Raw genomic sequence first — 26,817 nt, forward strand, 5'->3', positions numbered from 1 at the left:
AATTTTCCACAGCTTGTTGTGATCCACACAGTCAAAGGCTTTAGCATAGTCAATGAAGCAGTACATGGTTTTCTGGAATTGCCTTGCTTTCTCTATGATCCAACAGATGTTGACAATTTGCTCTCTGGTTCCTCTGCCTTTTCTAAGTCCAGTTTGTATACCTGGAAGTTCTCAGTTCACATACTGCTGAAGCCTAGCTTGAAGGATTTTGAGCATAACCTTATGAGCATATGTTACAGTAGTTTGCTCTGTTATGTTCTTTTATTCCCTTTGAATCTGAAACATCCTTCTAAAGTCGACTAAATTCAGTCTTCAGAGAAAATACGCAACTGAAGCTGTTGTGAGAATAAACAATACATAAAGCACTTGCAGGAATGGAAACTGTAACATGGTTATATGCTCTATAAACGTTAGCTGTACACTCTAACACTATTATTTTCCCCCATAAGAATGTAAGCACCATGAGAGCAAGGACCCTGTTGGTCCTGTTCACTTGCTGTTGCCCTGAGCATCTGGACTGGTGTTTGCATGAAGTGAAGTGAAAGTCACTCAGTCGTGTCTGGCTCTTTGCGACCCATGACCTGGTCCATGGAATTCCATGGAATTCTCCAAGGCCAGAGTGGGTGGCCTTTGCCTTCTCCAGGGGCTCTTCCCAACTCAGTGATGGAACCCACGTCTCCCGCATTGCAGGCGGATTCTTTACCAGCTGAGTTACAAGGGAAGTCCCGGTGTTTGCATAACTTTAATAAATAGTCTAAGCGTCATGCCCCTTCAAAGAAACCCTGGGCAGGTCCCTTGATGGCAAAATGGAGTCACTAAGATCTTTTCTAGTCTTACGACCTTAAGACTGATCTTATATCCCTCCCCCTCTTTCTAGTGTTTGAAAGCCTTGATAATGAAAGTCCGGACAGCAGATTAACCCCAAGGCACTTTGGAACGCCAGCCGGGAGCCTGAGCCCGCCTCCGTTGCCTTGGCAGCGGCTCCGCCCCGAGCTCTGGAGATCCTCGGCCCTGATTGGCTAGGCCTCGGTCTCCTTCTCCGGAAGTAGCGGCCGCCGCCATTGTGCGGCGCTGATCCACTCAAAGGGTGCTGGCAGCAGCCGGCGTTTTGGGCTCTCGTCCTAGCTTCTCGGTCTCCCGTACTGGGAGCCCGGCGGGTCCGGGCCTCCCATCCGTGCCGGTGCGGGCGCCGGCATGTGGCTGTGGGAGGAACAGGGGGGCCTCATGGGCCCCTTCTCCTTCCTGCTGCTGGTGCTGCTGCTGCTGACGCGCAGTCCCTTCAATGCCTGCCTCTTCACTGGCAGCCTCTACCTCCTGTTGCGCCTCTTCAGCTTTGAGCCGGTGCCCTCCCGCAGGGCTATGCAGGTGCTCAAGCCCCGGGACCGCGTTTCCGCTATCGCCCACCGCGGAGGCAGCCACGACGCCCCGGAGAACACGCTGGCAGCCATTCGGCAGGTGAGTCCCCCATGCCTTCCGCCCCTACGCCCCTCCTGGGAGCTTGGGCTTTTGCCTGCCTTTCCGAAGGTTCCCCAGCCTTTTCATGATGGACCTACCATTCCCCATTCGTCCACAAAGAATACATTCAAGTGGCCATCAATCCATCTCAATGCCGGAAAATCTCCTGACTTCCAAGTATTTATGGAACACTGCAAATACCTGTGTATTTGCTATATGCCAGGTACTGAGGATAGTCATGAACAAGACAGAAAGGGTCCCCGCTTTCACAGAGCTTGGCGTTGGAGTAGGGGAGACAGGCCTTAAACAAGTAAGTACATAAATGAGGTACTTTTAAGAGAGCAATGAGTGCAATGAAGAAATAGGCTAACGCAATAAGGAATGACTAGAGGGAGAAGTCATGCTACTGTAGACAGAAATCCTGTTGGAAAGTGACCTTTGAACTGAAACTGTAATTATGAAGAGCTACCCATGAATCTGGGGGGAAAGTGCTCCAGGAAATGGAAACAGCAAGTGCAAAGGTACTGAGGGGCGAATGATGTTGGGATCCTTAGATAACAGAATAGTATATGGCCTGACTTCAAGGGGCTAAACAAAGGCTGGTGTGTGAATGAAACCGGAAATCTGGCCTGGTTAAGGAGAGTCTTCGTCAGTGGTTAGCTTACATATTCTAAGTGGATCACTTTCACAGGGGCTGTCTTTATTTGTCCTCCAGAGTATCCAGGTCGTCTCCTTATCAGGATCCCCATGGTCAGACAACCCTGGCAGCAGGACGCCTGATGATTTCTGCCTCCCCTTTTCACCAGGCTCTCTTGGCAGTCTCCAGACTTCATCATAATGATAGCTTGCTTAGTAAGAGAGCTTTGCAGTTGTCTAGGTGCTATTGCATCTGTGAAAATATATCTGATCCTCTCATTTCTCTGAAACATTTTAATATCGAGTCAGTAGGAAAACTGGCTCACACACACACAGCTCTTTCTCAAATTCAGCCTTTGATTCTGTTAGCTCAGCTTCTCTATACACTGGTGCCAAGTGAAATCTCAGAGACAGTTTTGGATGAAGTAGAAAGAGAAAGGAGCCACAGTGGGCTACTACCCTCAAAACCATGTGTCCCCACTTTGGGAAGATAGTGAGAGGTTTTATAGTAATTGTTCACAGAGGGCATGATCAGCTCGTGGACATTCTTCTGATGGGTTGGTGGTGAGGTAAGTCGGAGTCAACATCTTGAACCTTCAGGTCCAACTGGTCTGGGGTCTACACGCTTTGGGCAGCATACCATCGTTAATCATAAATTCTCCCACCTGGAGGGGGTTTCAGTACCTGTAAATAGCTCAAAGATATTGTTGATAGGGAAACAGGACCTTGCCCCAGGACTTCTCTTGACTGTTTCTCCCTGGTCTCACATCCACTCCCTTCCCTGATTAACAACTGCTTGAATCTGCCCTTTGGAATTCAGGGAAGGTCATGGAGGCGGACTGAAAGCCGTTTCCTATAATACAAGAAGTGGGGGGATAGATAAGTCTCGGTGCCCACGAGCTCCACAGGGCCCTTGCGCAGTATCACCTTCTGATTCCAAGCCCCAGTGTTCTTTGTTGTAGATTAGAATATTCATGTTCCAGTATGTTGAATTTGGAGTGACCTTTCTTTGTCCAGCTAGGGGACAGACAGTTTTGTGTGGTAAGCTAGTTGCTTAAGTGCTCTGTGTCGCAGTCAGAGTCACGGGTAGGATGTAGCAAGCATAGGATACCTTGCCTCTGATCCTAGCTCTGACCTTAGTTTCCTCATTTGTAAAGTGGGAATAACGTTAATATCCGCCTTGGACTGCAAGGAGATCCAACCAGTCCATTCTAAAGGAGATCAGCCCTGGATTTCTTTGGAAGGAATGATGCTAAAGCTGAAACTCCAGTACTTTGGCCACCTCATGCGAAGACCTGACTCATTGGAAAAGACTCTGATGCTGGGAGGGATTGGGGGCAGGAGGAGAAGGGGACGACAGAGGATGAGATGGCTGGATGACATCACCGACTCGATGGACGTGAGTTTGAGTGAACTCCGGGAGATGGTAATGGACAGGGCCTGGTGTGCTGCGATCATGCGGTCGCAAAGAGTCGGATAAGACTGAGCGACTGAACTGAACTGAACTTTACTGAATCAGTTGTGATTCAGTAAAGTAGTCTACATAAAGTGCTCGGCCCAAGATAAGACTTCCACAAATGTTAGCTCTTTGGGCCAAGAATCTAAAGACAGAGTAAAGGTAAAAAGTTTTAAGTCTGAAGAAGGAGAGAGTCAGAAGGCAGTTTTAATTTGGTGAAGGGCATCTGTTTATAAACCAAGTTATGTCTTTTATGCTTCTTTCCCTTTCGTTCTTTGTGACAGAAGGGAGACAGAGCAGCTCTTCTAGCATTCTGCTTAAAAATAAGTCTAAAAACATAAAGAACAAAATAATAATAAAAAAACAAGCAAAAATAATTTTTAAAAAACAGACTTTTGGGCACAGTGGGAGAAGGAGAAGGTGGATGCTTTGAGAAAATAGCATTGAAACATATACATTGCCATATGTGAAATAGAAAGCCAGTGGGAGGTTGATGTATGATGCAGGGAACCCAAAGCCAGAACTCTAACAACCTGTAAGGATGAGGTGGGGAGTGAGGTGGGAGGGGACACGTGTATACCTGTGGCCAGTTCATGCTGATGTATGGCAAAAACCATCACAATATCGTAAAGTAATTATCCAATTGAAATAAATTTTAAAAATAAGTATAAAGATAGTGAAGAATGTATTTCTCATTCTAAACAGACTGAAAGGTTGGATGAAGTAACATAACTACACAGGAGATAAAATTGTCAATGAAAAGAATAATTACTATAGAAAAAAACATTAATTGTTATTGTTATTGGCTTTCATTTCAACTTATGTAAATTGCCTTAGAGTATGTTGTTGTTTAGTGGCCAAGTCATAGCTGACTCTTCACAATCCCATGGACTACACAGCACACCAGGCTTCCCTTTCCCTTACCATCTCCCGGAGTTTGCCCAAGTTCATGTCCATGCCTTAAAGTATAACTCAGTGTTAGTTGAGCACAGAAGATATCCATAAGTATTTACCAGTGGATGTTGTGGTTTAGCCAGAAACACGTCAACTAAATATAAACCATATTAAATGTGGAAATATGTGTATGCAGAATACACATACATGGATAGAGTGTCATATCTTGTTGTGTTGCAAGGGAATTATAGCTGAATTCCATTCATACCTTATGTGTTTAGGTTGAACATGTCTTTATGTAATTATGATTAAATAACATTGTTCCAAGCTGATTCCTGGTTTCAAGAGGAAATGAGATGTCATTTAGCTTGAGGTCATTGTCAGTGAACTGTTTAGCCACGATCGAATTTAGCTGCTGAAGACAGCTAATACAGACTGCAGAAGACATCCCTCTTGACTTCAAAAGAAGTATGTAGTTTATTCCCTTCAGAGTTTGTTTTTTGTCCTGTTCTTCCTCCCTGTGCTTGTTTGCAGCTCATAATTTATATTAAACATTCCATTATGTAAAAAATTCAGGGAAGACATTTTGACAGTGGCAGAATTTCTGGTAGGTTATAGAATAGCTAGAGAAGGGTGCTCGCTTCGGCAGCACATACACTAAAATTGGAACGATACAGAGAAGATTAGCATGGCCCCTGCGCAAGGATGACACGCAAATTCGTGAAGCGTTCCATATTTTTTGGATTCATGTCAATGTATGGCAAAACCAATACAGTATTATAAAGTAAAATAAAGTAAAAATAAAAAGTTAAAAAAGAAAAAGAAAAAAAAATAAAACGCAAAAACAAAATTGAATCCATTCATCTCCCCCCCCCCCCCAAAAAAAAAGAAAAGCTAGAGAAGGAGAAACTTGAGAGGTGAAATGAATGCATTCCGGAAAGATTCACAATTACAACTAGTGACTGAAGCATGAAATTAAACCTGCAGTTCAGTCTCCACAGAGGGACCAGAGTGCAGCTTTAACAGTTATACTACTTTAAAAGTATAATTCAGATTAAATCCTGCCAATTTTGAAAACCCTTCAGTTGTTTTTCTCTTGGACTTAGATAAAATCAAAACAACTTTCTATTTTGAACCTTTTGGTTAAACTACCTTGGGCGTTTATTAATGATGCTTTCAGCTTCATGCAATAGAAAGTCTTAACTTCAAATGTTTCAAACAATAAGCAGACTTTATTCCATAAGAGGTGTGTCTGGGAGAGGTAACTTCTAGGATGGTTTATTCAGCTGTGCAATTTGTGATTGTGGAGGACTCGGTTCCTAGCTCTGTCTGCTCTGCCACCTGTGGCATATTTGTACTATATTGATAGCCCTCATTGTATTGATAGTTGCCAGGTGACCATTGCAACCCCAGGCCTCATATTCTTATGGATCACCATCTGACCTCGAGAATAGACTCCACTCCCTCTTCCATAAGTCTTTCCAGAAGTCAGTTGCTCTCTGTCAGTCTTTCCATCTCCCACCTGAGGAGGGATTGGTAATAGTCCACTTACAACACAGGAGACAACTGAACACGGGCCAAAGCAGCTCTCTGCCAGCAGGAAGAAGAAGAGGAATAGATCCCTGCAGGCAGTCGGTCCTTTGTGGCTCCTTTCTACCTTGTGGCGTTTGTATCATACTCACTATTTCTTTTACTTAGAAAACTTTTCTCCTGGATCTTTGTATTGTTGACACCCTTTTATGACTAAAGTCTCAGCTCAGATGTCATATTCTTTTTTTTTCTTAATTTATCTATTTTTAATTGAAGGATAATTGCTTTACAATATTGTGTGAGTTTCTGCCATACATCAACATGAATCAACCATAGGTATACACATGTCCCCTGCCTCTTGAACATCCCTCACACCTCCCATCCCATCCCACCCATCTAGGTTGTCACAGAGCCCTGGTTGGAATTCCCTGAGTCATAAAGCAAATTCCAGTTGGCTGTCGATTTTACATATGGTAGTGCACGGAGAAGGCAATGGCAACCCACTCCAGTACTCGTGGACGGAGTAAATCCCATGGACGGAGGAGCCTGGTGGGCTGCAGTCCATGGGGTCGCTAGGAGTTGGACGCGACTGAGTGACTTCACTTTCACTTTTCACTTTCATGCATTGGAGAAGGCAATGGCAACCCACTCCAGTGTTCTTGCCTGGAGAATCCCAGGGACGGGGGAGCCTGGTGGGCTGCCATCTCTGGGGTCTCACAGGGTCGGACACGACTGAAGCGATTTAGCAGTGTATGTATTTCCATGCTACTCTCTCCATCCATCCCACCCTCTTCCTTCCCCCAACTACCCAGAGTCTCCATAAGTCTCTTCTCTATGTCTGCGTCTCCATTGCTGCCCTGCAAATAGATTCATCTGTACCATGTTTTAGTTTCCACATGTATGTATTAATATATGATATTTGCTTTTCTCTTTCTGACTTGGTTTGAAGTGGGAACCCTCAACTGGAATACCAACCCCCATTGAGAATAACAACTTTCTGCCTTCTGCCTGTTATCTTGCTTAAACAGCTTTTGCTCACCCCTCAACACCCCTGCTTCTGTAATCTTGCTTGCTCATTGCTTCTGCGGGAACTTAAGCTGCCTGGGGTGGGGCCCAGGTTGTGGGGGTAGGAGGAGGCTGAGGTGCTTGAGAGGGAAAGTCCTAAGGACAACTTTCTGCCTTCTGCCTGTTATCTTGCTTAAACAGCTTTTGCTCACCGCTCACCACCTCTGCTTCTGTAATCTTGCTTGCCCATTGCTTCTGCCTGGGGCGGAGCCAAGGGTTGGGGGGAGCAGGGGGGAACAGGAGGGCGGGGGATGGGGGGAGTCTGGAGGTGACTCCACTGAGCCCGCACTGGTGCTGAATAAACCCTGTTCTGCATCTCCAAGTGCCACTTGTCTGTTTCCGCCACCACAGTTTCTCTAACAGCTTCATTTTGTATAATAGGCTCTAGGTTCATCCACCTCATTAGCACTGACTCTAATGATTTCTTTTATGGCTTAGTAGTAGTCCGTTGTATCTATCTACCGCAGCTTCTTTATCCATTCATCTGTCAGTGGACATCTAGGTTGCTTCTGTGTCCTACTACTCCAAGTAAATAGTACTGTAGTGAACTTTGGGGTACATGTATTTTTTTCAGTTATGGTTTTCTCAGGGTATAGGCCCAGTAGTGCAATTATTGGGTCATATAATAGTTTTATTCCTAGTTTTTTAAGGAATCTCCATACTGTCTTCCATTTTGGCTGTAATCAGTTTACATTTCCCACCAGTAATGCAAGAGAGTTCCCTTATCTCCACACCCCCTCCAGCATTTATTGTCTGTAGATTTTTTTGATGATGGCCATCTGACCCATGGGAGGTGATGTCTCATTGTAGTTTTGATTTGCATTTCTGTAATAGTGAGTTGATGTTCAGCATCTTTTCATGGTTTAATTGCCAGCAGTACGTCTTCTCTGGAGAAATGTCTGTTTAGGTCCTTTGCCCATTTTTGATTGGGTTTTGTTTTTCTGGTATTCAGTTGCATGAGCTGCTTGTCTATTTTGGAAATTAATCCTTTGTTAGCTGTTTCATTTGCTATTGTTTTTTCTCATTCTGAGGATTGTCTCTTCACCTTGTTTATAGTTTCCTTTGCTGTGTAAAAGCTTTTAAGTTTCACTAGGTCCCACCTGTTTATTTTTGTTTCTATTTCCATTACTGTAGAAGGTAGGTCATAGAAGATCCTGCTGTTATTTATGTCAGAATGTTTTGCCTGTGAGTTTTATAGTTTCTGATCATGGTTTAGGTCTTTAATCCATTTTGATTTATCTAGTTTCATTCTCTTGCATGTAGCCGTCTAGTTTTCCCAGTACCACTTAATGAAGAGACTATCTTTGCCCCATTGTATATTCTCGCCCCCTTTGTCGTGGGTTTATCTCTGGGCTTTCTGTCTTGTTCTCAGATACCATATTCTTAAACAGGCCTTCCCTGATTGCCTTGTCTAGTGACTCCTGCCTGCCTTAACTTTCACATTACCCTCCATTTTCTTTTTCAAACTTTTATCATTACATGTAACATGTTGATAATCTCTTTCTCCCCACTAAAATTCAAGATCCATGTTCCTTTTTTTCATTGCTCACCAATCTCCTCACTACTTAGAACAGTGCCTGATATATAGTAGGCACTCGATAAATATTGACATTTGTTGGAAGAATTGTGGTGTACAAGTAGCCCATCAGAAAAGATGAGCAACACTGTCAGCCATTGGAAACATGCAAATCAAAACCACAGTGAAATACTACTTCATACACCCTTGTTGTTGTTCAGGTGCCAAGTCATGTCCAACTCTTTGTGGCCCCATGGACTGCAGCATACCAGGCTTCTCTGTCCCTCACCATCTGGAGTTTGCCCAAGTTGATGGCCATTGAATCGGTGATGCCATCCAACCATCTCATCCTCTGTTGCCCTCTTTTCCTTCTGCCTTCAATCTTGGCCAGCATTGGGGTCTTTTTCAGTGAGTCAGCTGTTTGCATCAGATGACCAAAATACTGGAGTTTCAGCTTCAGTATCTCCTTCCAGTGAGTATTCAGGACTGATTTCCTTTAAGATCAACTGGTTTGATCTCCTTGCTGTCCAAGGGACTCTCAAGTGTCTTCTCTAGCACCACAGTTTGAAAGCATCAATTCTTTGGTGCTCTGCCTTCTTTATGACCCAGCTCTCGCATCTGTACGTGACTACTAGAAAGACCATAGCCTTGATTGTATGGACCTTTGTTGGCAAAGTGATGTCTTTGCTTTGTATTAACACACTGTCTGGGTCTGTCATAGCTTTCTTGCCAAGAAGCAATCGTCCTCTAACTTCCTGTCTACAGTCACCATCCACAGTGATTTTAGAGCTCAAGAAGAGGAAGTTTGTGACTGCTTCCACCTTTTCCCCTTCTATTTGTCATGAAGTGATGGGACCAGATGCCATGATTTTAGTTTTTTTAATACTGAGTTTTAAGCCAGATTTTTCACTCTCCCCTTCCACTTTCATCAAGAGGCTCTTTATCCTCTTCACTTTCTGCCATTAGGGTGGTGTCATCTGCATATCCAGGGTTACTGATATTTCTCCCAGCAATCTTGATTCCAGCTTGTGCTTCCTCCAGCCCAGCGTTTCTCTTGATGTACTCTGCATATAAGTTAAATAAGCAGGGTGACAATATACAGCCTTGATGTACTCCTTTTCCTATTTGGAACCAGTCTGTTTCATGTCCACTTCTAACTGTTGCTTCCTGACCTGCATACAGGTTTCTCAGGAGGCAGGTAAGGTGGTCTGGTATTCTGTCTCTTCAAGAATTTTCCAGTTTGTTGTGATCCACACAGTCAAAGGCTTGAGTGAAGTCAGTGAAGCAGAAGTAGATGTTTTTTTGGAATTCCCTTGCTTTTTCTATGAGCCAGTGGATGTCGGCAACTTGACCTCTGGTTCCTCTGCATTTTCTAAATCCGGAGTGTATATCTGGAAGTTCTCTGTTCACATACTGCTGAAGCCTAGCTTGAAGGATTTTGAGCATAATTTTGCTAGCATGTGAACTGAGTGCAATTGTAGGGTAATTTGAACATTCTTTGGCTTTGCCTTTCCTTGGAATTGGATTGAAAACTGCCCTTTTCCAGTCCTGTGGCCACTACTGGGTTTTCCAAATTTGCTGACATATTGAGTGCAGCACTTTAATAGCATCATCTTTTAGGATTTTTTATTTATTTATTTGCTTTGCAAACTTCTACTTTGTAATAGCAGAATTATGTATTCCATAGAAGCCAATATTACAAAACAGCCCTCCTGGCTTAACCTTCCCCACCCCGCCTTGAAATGAAACACAGCTTGAAAACCAGAGGCGGCTTCACCTCCTAGGTCCTTCCAGCGCTAACAGTATTGTTTTCCCCTTCAGAAGTTATCGTGGATCGTGCAAAACAAGTAAGCCGAAGGCAAGATATCATCTAAAAAGAGTCAGTTCAGACACCATTTTTTTCAAGAAGACAAATGGAAAATCAGCAGCAGATCCCACTGGAATCTTTCAGTGACCAAGAGTTTCATTTCTAGTAAAAAATATAGAAACAGTAGGTGTTCTCAGAGGACCTGTGGTTTGGTTCTGGACCTCCCCGTGGAGCCAGTTGGTGTCCCTGAGGGTGAGGAGGGCAGAGGACTCTGCTCAGAGCCTCTGTGAGCTCATCCACAAGTTTCTGATCTCCAGTTCCAGCTGTTTGGCCTGGACCTTGTCCTGTGTCACCAGCTTCCAGAGCCTTTGGGTTTCGTCTTAAAGCCGATAGAATATCTGCAGCAGCTCGTTCTCTGTTTCTAATCTGTGAGCCAGATTTTCTTCTCCAGTCCATGTTCTGCCGCCCACCTTGGCGCCTTCTCCTCTAGCAGGGAGAAGGGCCTCTGGCCATCCTCTGCAACCAGCCTTTCTGTCTGGTTGAAGAGGTGAGGTGGGGGCTCTGGTGACAGAGAGGGGTCTCTCTGAGGGCAGAGGCTGCGGGCTCAGCACCAGGCCTAAAATGACATCAGGATGGGCTCTATTCATCCCACTGAGCCACTCCTGGGCTGTGAGAGAGGGCTAGGCACTGGCCTTTGGCGGGTAGATGTCCTCTTGGTAGGATTCTGACCGCCTGCGTACAGTCATGGATGAGGCTTTTGGTTGTGATCAGCTTGTAGAAACGGAAGATCTCACAGGAGGACACGTCGAGACCTGTCTTTGGTACAACCCCGACCCCCTTCTGTGGGTTATAGAGCAGTAGTCCATCGGGTAGTTCAGGTGAGGTTTGTTGGCACTGATCTCATAGTAGCGGATGTTCCTGTCTCCCTTCCCCACCATGTACAGCATGTTGGTGTCCGCATCATAGACAGGAAACAGCACGCCCAGGGAGCCACTGAGGTCCCCCTCTGTGCCAGGCACAGAGAGAGGTCGTCCTGGTCCCATCGGGCCATCTGCTGGTTGTTCCCTCGGGATGTGCTGTGGACAGCAGCTTCTTCAGGTTCCCCAGAAACAGCACTTTGTTGGCTGGGTGCCCTTTATGGTTGGCTTCCTGGAGGATGGCCCCTGCTCAGGGATCCTGAACCCGAATCTTGCGGTCTTTACAGGCAGTGGCCAGCAGGCTGCCAGCAGTGTTGAAAGACATGGAGAGGATCACATCTTGGTGACAGTTAATTGTCTTCATGGGGCTCATGATTACAGACTTCTTTGAATCCAGGTTCCAGACCATCACCTTGTAGTTGTAGCTGGAGCTGAAGAGGATGTTGGCAGCCGTGGGGTGCCACTCCACCAGGCCCTCTGCAGGCATGGCCCACCAGCTCCCTCCTGAAGGCTGTGAGGTTCTTGGTCAGCAGCTGCTTGGGGATGCCCCAGATTTTAATCATGGCATCTTCAGAACAGGAGGCAATCTCAAAATCATTGAAAGGGTTCCATCTGACATCTAAGACATTCCCTCTGTGCCCGCAGACCTTCAGGTAGTGGGGGTCCAACTTTCCTGTCCAGTGCAAGGGGATGATGAGGAAGGCACCCCCACCAGTACACTCAGTCACAACTGCAGTGAAGTTGGGGTTCACAGCACAGAAATGATTGTCTGGGACGCTATGGGTGATGGACACAGAGTCATAGCAGTTCTTGCTGGCTGGTTTGCCAAAGATGTGGCGGAACTTGGAGCTCCGGTACTGGGGGTGCAATGACATCTTAAAGTCACTTCAGTGCCTCGCAGCTGCCGCTCCCATCCTTTAGGATTTTAAATAGCTCTGCTGGAATCCCATCACCTCCACTAGCTTTATTGGCAGCAGTGCTTCCTCAGGCCCATTGGACTTCATGCTCCAGGATGTCTGGCTCTGGGTGAGTGACCACACCATCGTGGTTATCTGGGTCATTGTGATCTTTTGTGTACAGTTCTTCTATGTATTCTTACCATTTCTTCTTGATCTCCTCTGCTTCTATTAGGTCTTTACTGTTTCTGTCCTTTATTCTGCCCATCTTTGGATGAAATATTCCTTTGATTTTTCCAGTTTTCTTGCAGAAATCTCTGGTCTTTGCCCTTCTGTTGTTTTCCTGTATTTCTTTGCATTGTTCATGGAAGAATGCCTTCTTGTCTCTCCTTGCTATTCTCTGGAACTCTGCATTTAGTTGGGTGTACCTTTCCCTGTCATACCCACTAGGACAGGTATAAGCAAAAAGACAAGAAGTATGGACAAGATTATGGAGAAATTGGAACCATCATACACTGATGATGGGAAACTAGTCTGGCAGTTCCTCAGAAGGTTAAGTATAGAATTACCATATGAACCAGCAGTTCCACTCCTAGGTAAACATTCAAAAGCATTGAAAACATGCACCGTGTGAAAATGTGCATCATACAAGAATGTTCGCAAAAAACAAAAATGTTCACAGCATTATTCATAATAGCAAAAAAATGGAAACAACGGAAATGTCCATCTGCTGATGAAAGGGTGAATAAAATGTGCTGTATCCACACAATGGAATATTGTTTCACAGAAAAGGAATGAAGTCCTTGTACACGTATAACATGAATGAACCTTGAAAACAGTGTGCTAAGTATAAGAACCTAGTCACAGAAGATTGCATATTATATAATTCTGCTTTTAGAAAATGTCTGGAGTAGGCAAAGCCACAGAGAGAGAAGTAGATTAGTAGTTGCCAGGGACTGGGAGGGTTGGAGAGAGAAGTAGGGACTGACTGCTAATGGGTATGGGTTTTTTTTAGCGGGGGTGATGAGGAAGTTCAGAAATTCATTGTGGTGATGGTTGCACAATTGCAACCACGCTTTAAAAAAATTGAATTGTATACTTTAAATGGATTAATTTTATGATATGTGAATAGTATCTCAAAAGCCATATGAATATGATGACTTTGGAACTTCCCTGGCAGTCCAGTGGTTAAGACTTCAGGCTTCCAACACAGGAGGTAGGGGAATGAAGATCCCACAAGCTGCACAGCATGGTCAATAAATAGATACAATGACTTTATTAAAGCAGATACTTTAAAGTCAGTTTTGTCTAAGTATAATTTACATACAATTAAAGGTATATTTCGGTATACACTTCGATGAGTTTTTATAAACATATACCTGGGTAGCCACCACTTCAGTTCATTTCCGTCACCCTAGAATGTTCATATGTCTTCTCTTTGGAGTCAGCCTGTACTCCTGCCTCTCTCCTAAGGCAATCTTTGATCTGATTTCTATTACTATACCTTACTATACCGTGCTATACTATTCTATTACTAATTGTTACTGCTAAAATACAAGAATTTGTATTATATGTTTATTTGTCAATTACTATACTACATTGTACTATTCTCTCACCATTGTTATTTTTTGTGTGGTAGCCAAATGAAAATGCCTGTAATGAATGGAAGTATAATTGAACCTAATTACTAGCCTCAAAGAATGAGGTTAACATTTGTGTTACAGTGAGAGAGATGCACTGTGAATACTGGAAATGAGATCTTGTTTTATGTTATAAAATATATAACCAGTGTTGATTTACCAGTGCATAATATTTTTAAGTTAGAAAAGGTACACTTTTATAAAAAGATGTACCTTTAATTAGTGTACATGTAAGCATTACATCTTAAATAATGACGTTTCCGCTGAGGCATATAGTTCTAGTCATAATAGCTTATATTGAGTGCTGTCTCTGAGCCAGGCACCAAGCTTGGTTATATACATGCATTATTTCTAAATTCTCACAACAACGCTTAAGATCCTTAGAAAAGCATCATCATAAAAACGATGAAAACAGGCCAGAGTAATATAAGTAATTAGATGACGTAGCCAGTTAGTGTTGGGATTGGGATTTTTAGAGTGGGAAATCTTAGTAACATATGTGAAAATCAACCTTTGAAGCCTAAAAAAAATAGTTATTTATCTTTATAAGTGAGGTTAAGAAAGGATTTAAGTAAAATAGACAAATCTCCACCTATAAAGGACATAATAAATTTGACTGTATTACAACTATAGTCATTAAAAAGAGCATAATAACAGTAGCTAATATTTATTGAATGTCTGCTATGCACTACTGCTGTGTTGTATATTTTTATTGACACTTAAGTGTGTAATAAATATATAAAGACCTATAAGGGATTGATATGGAAACAATGCACGTCCACTTGGCAGTTACCTTTGGAGAAGAAGAGGGTAGGGATTTAGCTGTATCTAGCTGTATCTCTAGTAAGTACCACATGATAGTAAGGTCATGTGGTTATAGTGTAGCCTCAGGACTTTGCTGGTAGTTCAGTGGTTAAGACTCCATGCTCCCAATTCAAGGGGCTCAGGTTCGATCCTTGGTCAGGAAACTAGATCCCACATGCCTCGCAGCTAAGAGTTAACATTGCCACAGTGAAGATTCCACGTGCCACACCTCAGACCTGGTGGAGTCAAATAAATAAATAAATTTTTTTTTTTTAAAGAAAGTGCAGCCTCTACCACATCCTTGTTTGTGTATCTGAGAGCAAGTTTCTGAATCTCTGTCAGTTTTCCTCATCTGAAAATGAGCCTGTTAATCAGTTCAGTCACTCAGTCGTGTCCAGCTCTTTGCGACCCCACGGATTGCAGCATGCCAGGCTTCCTTGTCCATCAGCAATTCCCAGAGCTTGCTCAAACTCATGTCCACCAAGTCGGTGATGCTCTTCAACCATCTAATCCTCTGTCGTCCCCTTCTCCTGCCTTCAATCTTTCCCAGCATCAGAGTCTTTTCCAGTGAGTCAGTTCTTTGCATCAGGTGGCTAAATTATTGGAGTTTCAGCTTCAGCATCAATCCTTCCAGTGAATATTCAGGGCTGATTTCCTTTAGGATTTACTGGTTGGATCTCCTTGCAGTCCAAGGGATTCTCAAGAGTCTTGTCCAACACCACAGTTCAAAAGCATCACTTCTTCAGCACTTAGCTTTCTTTATGGTCCAACTCTTATATCCATACATGACTACTGGAAAAACCATAGCTTTGACTATACGGACCTTTGTCAGCATAGTAATGTCTCTGCTTTTTAATATGCTTTCTAGGTTTGTCCTATCTTTTCTTCCAAGGAGCAAGCATCTTTCAATTTCATGGCTGCAGTCACCATCTGCAGTGATTTTGAAGCCCAAGGAAATAAAGTTTGTCACTGTTTCCATTGTTTCCCCATCTGTTTGCCACGAAGTGATGGGACCGGATGCCATGATCTTAGTTTCTTGAATGTTGAGTTTTAAGCCAGCTTTTTCACTCTCCTCTTTCACTTTCATCAAGAGGTTCTTTAGTTCCTCTTCAGTTAACACCATAAGGGTGGTGTCATCTGCATATCTGAGGTTATTGATATTTCTCCCAGCAATTTTGATTCCTGTTTGTGCTTCATCCAACCCAGCACTGCACATGATGTACTCTGTGTATAAGTTAAATAACACGTTAATAGTACCTCCTAAAGGCTTGTGATGATCAAATGAGTTAATACATTTAAAGCAGTTAGAATAGTGACTGAAAATAATACATATTATTGTTTTAGGGCAGCAAGAGGTTGAAGCAAATATGGCAAAATGTTAATATCCATTAAGCCTTTTTTGCCTAATTAAAAAGATTATTTCATGTTTTGGCATAATTACAAAAATTTATTTTAACTTTAAGGTCTTTATCACACTGAACATTTCATATCTTCATTGTCTCAAAGAAGCGAAGGAAGCAAATGTTGGACAGTGTGTCTCAGAGGAGTGTGGCCCCTCAAACTTTATGTTCCTGTTCTATTTTTAGATAATCCTTCTGTGCCGTATTGGGCTCACCCACTTGTTGGCCAACAGCCAGTGCTGCTCACATTAACAAATGCAGTGTCTCCTAGAAGCAGGCTTGGTGTTTCTGCTCTAGAGGATGGAGTTAACCCAACAAAAACCTGACTCATCCAGTTTATGCCAAAGTATTGCAGTAGCCAACTAATCAACAAACACAGAGGAATCATCAGAGAGTCTATACCAGAGAGTGGGGGTAAACAGTGAAATTTGACTAAATATTTGTAATTGTGAGCCATTAATGGCCTGTATAGTTAAAGCAACCAGAGAAAACAAATTCCAAAAGTCTCCCCATTTGCCAGTCTGAGTAGGAGAAAAGTGGGGAAGTCAAAGTTTTTATGGAATTACTTACACTGACATTCTAAACCTTGTGCTGTGCCGTACTAAGTCATTGAGCCGTGTCCGACTCTGTGTGACCCTATGGACTGTAGCCCGCCAGGCTCCTCTGTCCTTGAGAGCCTTCAGGCAAGAATACTGGAGTGGGTTGCCATACCCTCCTACAGGGGATCTTCCTGACCCAGACAACTGGTCTTTAAGTCTCCTGCCTTGGCAGGCGGGTTCTTTACCACTAGCTCCACCTAACCTTACTTGTATTGAAGTAAAGTTAACATCCATGAAAAAAACAGGTTGGATTGCTATTTGGTATAGGAAGGGAATAGAATCAGTAAAAGAAACAGTCTGCTCAGCCAGCCCTGATGGTCATCTTGAGTGCTTGGATTGCAAAATGACATCTGTGCCCACTTGACAGTAAAATCATCGGTGTTTTTGTTAAGGCAGCTAAGAATGGAGCAGCAGGCGTGGAACTGGACCTTGAGTTTACTTCTGACGGGATTCCTGTCTTAATGCACGATAGCACAGTAGATAGGACGACTGATGGCACCGGTCGACTGTGTGATTTGACATTTGAACAAATTAGGAAGCTTAATCCTGCAGCAAATCACAGATTAAGGTAAGTGGTGTATTGCCGCCTAAACATATCTTTCAGCTTGTGTTGGAGATCACATCAAGACACTGGCACCTTCTAATTCTGCTCCAGGAGAGTTGTTTTGTTATGTTTGTTTTCCACTATATACAAGTTTCCCAAGTAACAAGCATGTGCCAGGAACAACAGAAATAAGATGTTTTTCATCTTTTCCCACTGAGGCCAAATTTGATTCAGAATTGTTCTCAAGACAATACTCTTAACATGGCAATTACTTTGTACTGTCACAAATGTCTACATGTGTGTGTGTATGTATGTATGTATATCAGAGCTAGTCCTGTAAGATGTTCCGGAAGAAAAGGGTTCTATGATCAAATAAGATCAAACACTGTATACTTTAGATGTTTCCCTTAGGGATACATCTGTCATTGTATCCCTCTCAATCAATTCTTAGCTTTAATTTAGTGTTTCTCAAACGTGTATGACCACAGAACCCATGCCCATCCCACCATTAACAGCTATATAAAAACCTTGCAATTGGTATACTGGATGATATACTTTGTAATGTGACTGTTTAAATCCCTCTCCTCTTGTCTTTGTAATACTGGAAAATGTGTCCTTACTGTAATTCATGTTATATCAGTTCTCTGGTCAATTTATTTGACCCAGTGATTAAGTTGTTGTCCTCCCCACAAGATGGCTTGGACTTTCTTTTCCTTGGAACTGAAAGAAAAAGTGAGCCAAAGAAAGTCATACTTTAGAAAGGAGACTGATAACATTTGAAAGTTCTGAGTCAGGGCTGCTGAAATTGCTGTCTGCTAGTACAGTTACTTCATTGCTCTGCCAAAGGGGAGGGAAAGGCTGGTTTCCATACTACAGTGATGTAGCTATTAAGATGTGGAGAAGGCAATGGCACCCCACTCCAGTACTCTTGCCTGGAGAATCCTATGGACAGAGGAGCCTGGTGGGCTGCAGTCCATGGGGTCACTAAGAGTCGGACACGACTGAGCGACTTCACTTTCACTTTTCACTTTCATGCATTGGAAAAGGAAATGGCAACACACTCCAGTGTTCTTGCCTGGAGAATCCCAGGGACAGGGGAGCCTGGTGGGCTGGCGTCTCTGGGGTCACACAGTCAGACGTGACTGGAGCAACTTAGCAGCAGCAGCAGCAGCTATTAAGATGTAAAGTTCAAAGTCAACACTTAAAGCAAAAATGCTTAGATAAGTTATCTTTTTTAAAACCAAGATCTTAATGCTGGAATAATGTGGTTGAATTAGCATACGTTAAATCATGTAGACTGAAATTTCATTATGTGAGAAAAGCTGATTTCTTGTGTGTCAGGCACTTAACTTTCCTTTTCTTTTTAAAAAAATTATGTATTAGAAAATTATTTTTTAAAGTTGCACTTAAATGTATAACAATACAGTTAACAGATGTATATGTATTGCTAGGAATTTCTCCTGCATCAGACTCTATTGGGGAAGTCACAATCTTAAAATTAAGTCTTTGAGTTCTCCAAAGATGGCATATAATCTGCCCTTTAAAGTTACTAATTACAAATCCAGTGAATGCCTGAAAAGTAAATGATTTTTATTGTTGCTGATCTTTGGCCTAGCCTATCTGTAATTTGGTTTAAGAAGATACAGTAAATTGTCCTTGGACTTTGGGATGATGAGAGAAAGGAAGTTGGTGAAAACACTCTTCCTTTGGTTGGGAGACACTTGTCAGATGTCTGTTTCATTTAATTTTTATCTTTCCTTTTTTCCTATATTGTACTATTCCTTTTCCCTCTCTTGTAGGAATGATTTCCCTAATGAAAAGATCCCTACCCTAAGAGAAGCCGTTGCAGAGTGCCTAAACCATAACCTCACAATCTTCTTTGATGTCAAGGGCCATGCATATAAGGTACAGTTTATTCCATAGGATTCTCTTTTGAAAATACCTCTTTATTTGCTAGTCTTTCAAAATTAATTGTATATTTTCTTATTTATATTTTCTTCTTAAATTATTTTTACAAATTATATTTGCATAATGCAAGTTTACAAAGCAAAAATTCACATCTTCAAGGAAGCAGTAAAGTATGGACCTTTTAAACTTTGATGGAACTATTTAATTCCTCCTACTCAACAACTAGCATGAAATAGAAGAGTCAGGTTTCTCTTACTTGAATAAAACATTCACGGAAGATACTAAATAAACAGTAAAGAGGCACTTCTTGAATAGACCACTCTAGTAACCTCATGAAAAGAACTTCAGAAGTGGAACAGGAGACCGGTTGGATCTGGCTGGTAGGAGTCTTAGATAGAGAGCTGTGGACTGAATTTAAAGAAAGCTCCTGGATTTAATGCTTCTGATAGATAAGAGGATATTTATCTTCTACAAAGATGTGCCCCTTTTGTATGATTTCTGTCCCTTATGTATAGTGTTTGGTTGTTTTTTTTTTAGTTGGCTGTACTCGGTCTTCGTTACTGTGTACAGGCTTACTCTAGTGCGAGCAGGGTGCTTGGACTTCATCACGGTGCTTGGACTTCTCATTGCAGTGGCTTCTCTTGTCGCAGAGCACAGGTTCTAGGTGCACAGGCTTAGGTGCTCAGTAGCCTGTGCGATCTTCCTGGACCAGGGAAGATGGCAGACTATGTCCACTGCATTGACAGGCGGTCTTAACCTCTGGACCACCAGGGAAGTCCCCCTTGCATACAGGTTTTTATTCTATGACTTGAGCAGTTATTTACTATAATTCTTTTAAATATGGTATTACATTTCAAGTAAGATTTGTATAACTTTTAGAACATACACTTTTATACATAATAACACATTATTGCAGTGGAAATCAGTGGGAAAATATGGTTCATATTATGTTTGTTCTCTTAACTTTTCAAGTACAAATATATTTTTCTGCATTTATACAACTGGGGTATTTCCCCCCAGTCATAATTATGATCAGTTATGACCAGCTAGGGGCTCTCCAGGTGGCTCAGTGGTAAAGAATCCGCCTGCCAAAGCAGGAGACACAGGTTTGCTCACTGGGTCAGGAAGATCCCCTGGAGAAGGGAATGGCAACCTACTCCATTATCCTTGCCTGTGAAATCCTGGAGAGTTCTAATGATACCAACTTTTATTAAAAATAAAAAATGTTAAAAACAATTTTTATTTAAAATTGAAAATAATTGTTAAAACCTGAAATATGAACCTCTAACTTAAGTACAATAAACTCCCATTTTTGAAGAAAGAGGAGAAGGGTGCTCTGGCTAATTTATTATTTTGGTAAACTGATGGTCCTCTATATCTAGGTTTTTCAGTCAGTCTGCATCAGAATCACCAGGAATACATATTGAAAATACAAATTCCTAGGCCACCCCACTCAGAGATTAAATCCTAAAAATGGCTCAGATCGTGGGCTCAAGGAACATGTATTTTTAATGGGCACCTTAGGTTTTTTTGATGATATGGACCACGTTTAGAAACCCTGATAGGCCCTACGTTTGACCCACAGTGTACTGACCTTCTTGCTTATTTTCTTAGACAAGGAGGGGTGAGGGAGGAGAAGAAATTTTGTTTTTTAATCCAGGTATTGCCGTTTGAGCTTTCTGGCTGGGTGTTCATAGATGGTTTGGGCAGCTTTGGACAGAACATCGTGATCTGATTCACCAGGACAGGACTATGAAGAAACAGGTGTCAGCAGCAAATTGGAGCTGCAGTGCAGGACCGAGATCACAGGCGTTGGAGATCATGACTGAACTGTCACTTCCTACAGCGTAGTGTTAACCTTGATCGGGTTCAGTTTCCTTGTGGGCAAAGAGGGAACAACATAAGAAATGACCATGTAAGGTCATTATGAGAGTTAGATAAAGAATCTAGATGAAACATCACATACAGCGTGTGTTGGTTGAAAATGACTTCAACTCTCTAGCGCATACTTTGTGATATTAGTGAAGGGAAGCATGACATGAATAATTTCTTTCTTATTTTTTGTATTGCATTTCATTGCTTATATTTGGTTATAGGTTAAATGTGATTCTCCAGAAATTAGGGGGATTTCAAAAATTATGATGTAACAACTTTACAGTCCACTTAACATCTGGACACCTCTGTTGTTAGCTGCTACTGTTGTTCAATGGCCAGGTCTCTTAATTCAATAAAGGTTACACAATGCCAGTATTTTAATTGTGTCATTTCTTGTCATTTAGTACCTGGACTGCTACAAAAAGAAACTTCTGCTCATCCTGGGAAGAGTTGGGCGACTTCCAGCTCTCCCCAGTTTCTCCCTGTCCCATTGCTTCTCCCTCCATGCTGGTGATGGGTGACATTTCCTCTCAGATGTTTCCTCTCTCTGGACTGAGAAAATCTATCCTTTCTAGTTCCCAGACTGGTTGACTCCTGCTTCAGCTAGGAAAGGCAGAGAGTGATAGAGTTGTAGGAAAAAAAGGACCTTTCCTAGTGGCTAAGCTGGGATATAAGGAAAAGACTTAAAATTTTGCTTGCAGCCTCCACTGGCCTGTAGTCTGCCATATTTTTCCAAAGTATGACAGAAGGAGGTGAGCCTCTCAACAAAATAGTAAAGCAGCAGTATCCAGCTGCTTACTTATCTGCTGGTATGAGTTTAAAATGCATCCTAGTGGATAATGCAATCTACCAATACTCCTTTGAACATCCCCATATATTAGTAAACTTCTGATGTAGTTAATAGAATTGTACTTAATGATACAGTAGTTAACTGGCTGGGACTACATTTTAATAGATTTTAAATACATGAATCTCTCTGTTTTACAGGCTACTGATGCTCTAAAAAAAGTGTATATGGAATTTCCTAAACTATACAATAATAGTATCGTCTGCTCTTTCTTGCCAGAAGTTATCTATAAGGTAAAATTCTGGGGTTTTGTTGTATTTAATATTATGTTAGTTGGTGGTGATAATAGCAATGGACTAAATAAGCATAAGATAGATGCCTATTAAACTGAACTGAATCAATTAAAGAGACCCCTCTTTTAACAAAATTTGGGAAGGGCAGGGTACTTGGACCCCATTTTAAAGTGCCTTGATTCCTTTTTAGCTCCTCCTCTTATGTTTATAAGGGCTTCCCTGGTGGCTCAGAGGTTAAAGCGTCTGCCTGCAATGCGGGAGACCTGGGTTCGATCCCTGGGTTGGGAAGATCCCCTGGAGAAGGAAATGGCACCCCACTCCAGTATTCTTGCCTGGAGAATCCCATGGACGGAGGAGCCTGGTGGGCTACAGTCCATGGGGTCGCAAAGAGTCGGACACGACTGAGCGACTTCACTTTCACTTTATGTTTATAACTCATTCAGATTACTTTGGTAAGCATTCTCAGAACAGAAAGAATTATATATCTCTGCATCTTACTAAGTAACAGCAGAATAGACCTTTTTAAAAAATGTCTTACTTATAACAGACAATTTAAAATATGCCTTAATTGGAAATATGTAGATGGTAGAGTGAGCCCTCTTTAACAGTAATCTTTGTTTCATCCATAATCCCATTTATCCCCAGTGTTATTTGGAAGCAGATTCCAGACATTTCATCCATAAAAATTGCAGTAAATATCTTTAAAAAACATAATCATGATATCATTATCCCATCTAAAACCATTAACAGGAAGTCCTTAAGATCATCAAATATCCAATGTATAAATTTTCATTTGTCTCACAAATATCATAGTTTTTTTTTTTTAATTTGAATCAGGACCCAAATAAGAATTTCATGTTAGAATTTAAATCTTAAAACCTGTAAATTTTGTCCCCCCACCCCCGCCTTGTGATATATTTATTGAAGAAAGCAGACTGTTTTGTAGAGTTTATTTACCAGTCTGGATTTTGCAAATTATGCCATGATACAATTGAACACATTGTCTCCTCTGTATATTTCCTATAAATTGGTAGTGATGGCTATAAATCAGATTCAGTTCAGTTCACTTCAGTCGCTCAGTCATGTCCGACTCTTTGCGACCCCTTGAATCACAGCCAGGCCTCCGTGTCCATCACCATCTCCTGGAGTTCACTCAGACTCACGTCCATTGAGTCATTGATGCCATCCAGCTGTCTCATCCTCGGTTGTCCCCTTCTCCACCTGCCCCCAATCCCTCCCAGCGTCAGAGTCTTTTCCAGTGAGTCAACTCTTCGCATGAGGTGGCCAAAATACTGGAGCTTCAGCTTTAGCATCATTCCTTCCAAAGAAATCCCAGGGTTGATCTCCTTCAGAATGGACTGGTTGGATCTCCTTGCAGTCCAAATTAGGTTTAATTATTCTTGGCAAGGTAATTTCTTAAGTGAGGGTCTTTTCCCATCAGGAGGTACATAAGTCTTACTGACTTGTGTTGTCAGCAGCTGCTATTGATGCCAGTGGCCAGTTCTGGCAATTTACTAGCAGTTGTTATAATATCAATATTTTAAATCTGTCATATATTCTTCATGTATTAGGTAGATTAGGGGCTTCCCTGTTAGCTCAGCTGGTAAAGAATGCCTGCAATGCAGGAGACCCCGGTTCGATTCCTGTGTCGGGAAGGTCCCCTGGAGAATGGATAGACTACCCACTCCAGTATTCATGGGCTTCCATGGTGGCGCCTGCAATGTGGAAGACCTGGGTTCAATCCCTGGATTGTGAAGATCCCCTGCAGGAGGGCATGTCAACCCACTTCAGTATTCTTGCCTGGAGAATCCCCATGGACAGAGGAGCCTGGCGGGCTACACAGTCCATAGGGTCGCAAAGAGTCAGACACGGCTGAGCAACTAAGCACATTAGCTAGGTAGAATTCTTCTGTAGAAAAGAGCTCTCATCTATGATTTAGCTACTCAGTAGCAAATAAATGCTTAATTTTGCCCTTTGTTCACCAGTTTCCAAAACAATGAGTTGGTTCCCCAACAATGGCCAACATAGCATATATTTAAAATTTTACAGTAAGGGTGGAGCCTGCTGAGATATAAAGTGTCATTGAGATGAATAGTGTAGTGGGGCTTTCAGACATTTGAATCAGCGTTTCCCAAACTTCCTTAACCACAGACCTTTAAAATGTGTGATACGTTTTCCAGAGCAGCATAGAGCACAGACTGAAAGAATTCTATCCGCATCCCCGTCTCTCCATTGCTTTGTCTTCGTCCCTGCCCCCACTTGTCTCTTCTCACATCTCTCAGCCCATTTCCCCACCCCCACGCCTTTTTTTAGCAATTTTCTCTAAAAAGGATCAAAAACTAACCAGCCCATCTTGAAATGGTCGTGGTTTCATCCTAATTGCATTCTGATTATCTCTAGCCATAGTTTAAATCCATATCCAATTAAAAGTTATTACTCTTTGTGACATTGTTAAAGTTTGATCCTGAAATTGTAATGTTCTCATTGTAAAGATAGGATTGCAATTCTTTTAGGATTGTGGAGGAAGTGTCTATATTGTATATTTACATCTTTACATCTAACACATTATTTTCTCAAAGGATGTATGATAGATTATTTAGTAGACATGGGGGCAGCATACTACCCATGACCACCTCGTTCAGAAAGAAGTACATTGGCTAAATAGAGCAAATGAGAGGTATTAGAGTTAAGTTGTGATTATGGCTTTCTTTCCCCAAATTTCTTTTCAGATGAGGCAAACAGATCAGAATGTAGTAACAGCTTTAATTCATAGACCTTGGAGCCTTAGCCACACAGGAGATGGGAAACCGCGCTTTGAATCTTTCTGGAAACAGTCCATGTTTGTGGCATTGGACATTTTGCTCGATTGGAGTATGCATAATATCTTGTGGTACCTGTGTGGAGTTTCAGCTTTCCTAGCACAAAAGGATTTTATATCTCCGTAAGTTGGAAGATTTTATCTTCTCCTGACACATTTCCTGAATGTTCTTCTTGAAAAGGAGGATTAGCAGTGGACACCTGCATTGGTTCCCACCCACAGAGCCAGCCATGCCTTTATTAATTTGGAATGCCATTAGCTGCTTAGGTGGGAAGAGTTCAGGCCTATTTCACTGTCTCCAAAAGATACTGATCAATTATTCTTGTTTTTTAGTGCATTTTAAAGAAATAGTATCAAACTATGACAACAGAAACAAAGAAATTGTATTTCCTTGTGATTGGCTCCCTTTAAAAACAAACACAGGATCCAGGGAAGACGTCTTGTGGGCACCTGCCTCATCTCTCCTAGCTTTCCTACAGGCTCCACTCCATTGCTTCTGAGAAACTTTCCATTCCCTAAACTGTTAGCATTCTCTGAATCTGTTTTGGTAGTTTTATGGCTGTGTATTTCAGATGGTTTTAGTTTTTAAGTTTTATATTATTTCAGGCATGCATGCATTCAGTTCAGTAGATACTTGGTGTATGCCTGTGGTATTACAAGATCCTGTAGTAAGAAGCTGATGATGCCTGTGGTGAAAAAAAGGAAGCCCTAGTCTGCCCTCATGGAGTTTATAGTCAAGAGGAAGAGAGAGATGCTAATCAAAAAGCGATCCAATAAATATTAAATTACAGCTAAGATAAATGCTATATAGGGGAGACGAGTGCATGTATACTGTTCAATTTCTCCTAGTAAAGGAGTCAGGGAAAACATCCTCACGGAAGTAACAGCTAAACAACTAAGCTAAGATCTGAAGGGAATTGAGGAGGGTAGGGGTCGAGATCCAAGTCGGGGGAAAACACGTGCCAAAGTGTTATGGCAGGAAAGAGCCTGTTTCTTGCAAGGAATTGGACGAAAAATCAGTTCACGCACAGAAAAGAAAGAGGGAATGTGGCATAAGATGAGGCCAAAGAAACAGGTGAGGCTAGGCCACTGCTTACAGCCTCCAGTAGGGGCACGTGGCAGCAAGGCATGGTTTTTAGGAGGTGGCTGAAGTGTTTAAAGCTGCGGCCGTGTGGGGGAGGCACTCATGCTGGGCTTGGAATAGTCTGGCTGCAATGTAGAGGCCGGTTAAGAGGCTCCTCCTGGATGCTGTTAGTCCTCCGTGAATATCGTACTTAAAGACCATTAGAGATTTCTGGGACAGTTGGCATTATTCTAATGGTTGATTTTCCTCTTTCTCCAGGGACTATGTGAAGAAGTGGTCCGCTAAAGGCATTCAGGTTGTTGCTTGGACTGTTAATACTTTTGATGAAAAAAGTTACTATGAGTCTCATCTTGGTTCCAGCTATATCACTGACAGCATGTTGGAAGACTGCACACCTGAATTCTAGACTTCTCCCCCCACCCCAGGGAGGAAACATAATTACAGAAACTGTCTGTGGGCCTCACGCCAGGGACATCAGTAAAGCCAAGCCCTTGAGGGATCAGGCGGCTCACATAAGCAATAGTCGTAACTGGGTTTTCACCTGAACCAAAGCAAAACCCAGTGTAGCCACCATGCTCCATGGAATGCCTGAGTTCAAAATTGATGCTCTTCAAAGTCTGGGTCTGCAAAAAGGCACAACACTCCTGCCCTGACTTAGAGGAGGCACACTTCAAGACCCAGTGAAGATAAGCACAGATTGTATTGTGCAATGTGGGGGTGCAGATGCAAATGCATGGGAAACGCATGATCACTCGGAGTTGACATTTTAAAACTTGACACACTTACGTAATTTACTTACTTAAGATGTTTGTATCTAGCTACATTATCAATGTACTGTAGACATCAAACTTGTGACCATACTAATAAAATCATTAAAAGGAGCACTAAGGGAA

At 42.3% G+C, this 26,817-nt stretch overlaps 1 protein-coding gene, 1 non-coding gene and 1 pseudogene across 2 annotated transcripts; 2 read left to right on the forward strand and 1 right to left on the reverse strand.

Moving 5' to 3' along the window:
- Nucleotides 1–1,063: 1,063 nt before the first annotated feature.
- Nucleotides 1,064–26,805, forward strand: GDE1 (glycerophosphodiester phosphodiesterase 1). Its single transcript, XM_052661176.1, has 6 exons — nucleotides 1,064–1,455; nucleotides 17,008–17,183; nucleotides 18,959–19,064; nucleotides 21,930–22,022; nucleotides 24,752–24,963; nucleotides 26,183–26,805. Exons 1-6 carry the CDS (start codon nucleotides 1,195–1,197, stop codon nucleotides 26,328–26,330), a joined length of 996 nt encoding a protein of 331 aa, XP_052517136.1. The 5' UTR covers nucleotides 1,064–1,194; the 3' UTR covers nucleotides 26,331–26,805.
- LOC128044106 (U6 spliceosomal RNA) lies at nucleotides 5,075–5,181 on the forward strand. Its single transcript, XR_008199074.1, has one exon. It is a non-coding gene; the product is annotated as a U6 spliceosomal RNA (small nuclear RNA).
- Nucleotides 10,635–12,151, reverse strand: LOC128068011 (coronin-2A-like; annotated as a pseudogene).
- Nucleotides 26,806–26,817: the final 12 nt, after the last annotated feature.

The sequence above is a fragment of the Budorcas taxicolor genome, chromosome 2, assembly GCF_023091745.1.
Source record: "Budorcas taxicolor isolate Tak-1 chromosome 2, Takin1.1, whole genome shotgun sequence".
Taxonomy (NCBI): Eukaryota; Metazoa; Chordata; class Mammalia; order Artiodactyla; family Bovidae; genus Budorcas; species Budorcas taxicolor.

What these genes read in the sequence shown, in the direction of transcription:
- GDE1 (XM_052661176.1), top strand. Translation starts at nt 1,195, where the DNA reads ATGTGGCTGTGGGAGGAACAGGGGGGCCTCATGGGCCCCTTCTCCTTC. An exon ending in GCAGCAAATCACAGATTAAG is followed by an intron (nt 17,184 to 18,958) that starts GTAAGTGGTGTA and finishes CCTCTCTTGTAG; the next exon opens with GAATGATTTCCCTAATGAAA. An exon ending in TCAAGGGCCATGCATATAAG is followed by an intron (nt 19,065 to 21,929) that starts GTACAGTTTATT and finishes TCTGTTTTACAG; the next exon opens with GCTACTGATGCTCTAAAAAA.